We start from the raw sequence: 529 nt of genomic DNA on the forward strand, positions 1-529 counted from the left end.
TGCCGGTCCCTGGCTCTTTGGGTAGTTTTGGGGCGAGGGGGCACCACCAGCCGCTCCCCTCCTCTCCTGCAGGACGCCTGTCCCCTGCCCGAGGAGAAGACAGACAAAGACAACGCGGATCCGCAGCTGGGGTAACCTCCGTGGGCAGGTCGGCCACTCCATCTTCATCCTCCTCCAGCCTCTCCACGGGGATGTCCCTGCCTGCCGGCCCTGCCTGGGCTCAGCTCAGGCTCAGGACTTCCTATCAAGGTTTTGGTTTTTCCTCCCGGATGAAACACCCAGTTTCCCTGTTCTCGCCCGGACCCAAAATAAACCCCTGTGTTACAACCACCTGCCACTCCTGCTGCATACTCACCGGGACCGCGGGCAGGAGGACTCCCTCCTGCCCATGACGCCGCATCTCCGAACCTGCTGAGAGGCATGAAAAGCCCCAGACAAAACCCCGCCAGGGCTGAGCGTGGCAGTGGGCACGGAGATGCTCATCCCTCCTGCCAGCTCTGCGGTGGCACAGGGCCCTCCTGGCCCCCCC

General features: G+C 63.9%; 1 protein-coding gene across 1 annotated transcript in view; it reads left to right on the plus strand.

Annotated features, from left to right (window-relative positions):
- Positions 1-135, plus strand: part of LOC104163944 (alpha-1-acid glycoprotein 1-like) — a 2,342-nt gene extending 2,207 nt beyond the window's left edge. Inside the window, exon 6 of the mRNA XM_009703100.1 lies at positions 73-135. Within this exon, the coding sequence (XP_009701402.1) occupies positions 73-135 (63 nt within the window). The remainder of the gene's footprint in view (positions 1-72) is intronic.
- The last annotated feature ends 394 nt before the right edge of the window (positions 136-529 follow it).

The sequence above is a fragment of the Cariama cristata genome, unplaced genomic scaffold (genome assembly GCF_000690535.1).
Source record: "Cariama cristata isolate BGI_N322 unplaced genomic scaffold, ASM69053v1 scaffold26596, whole genome shotgun sequence".
Lineage (NCBI taxonomy): Eukaryota > Metazoa > Chordata > Aves > Cariamiformes > Cariamidae > Cariama > Cariama cristata.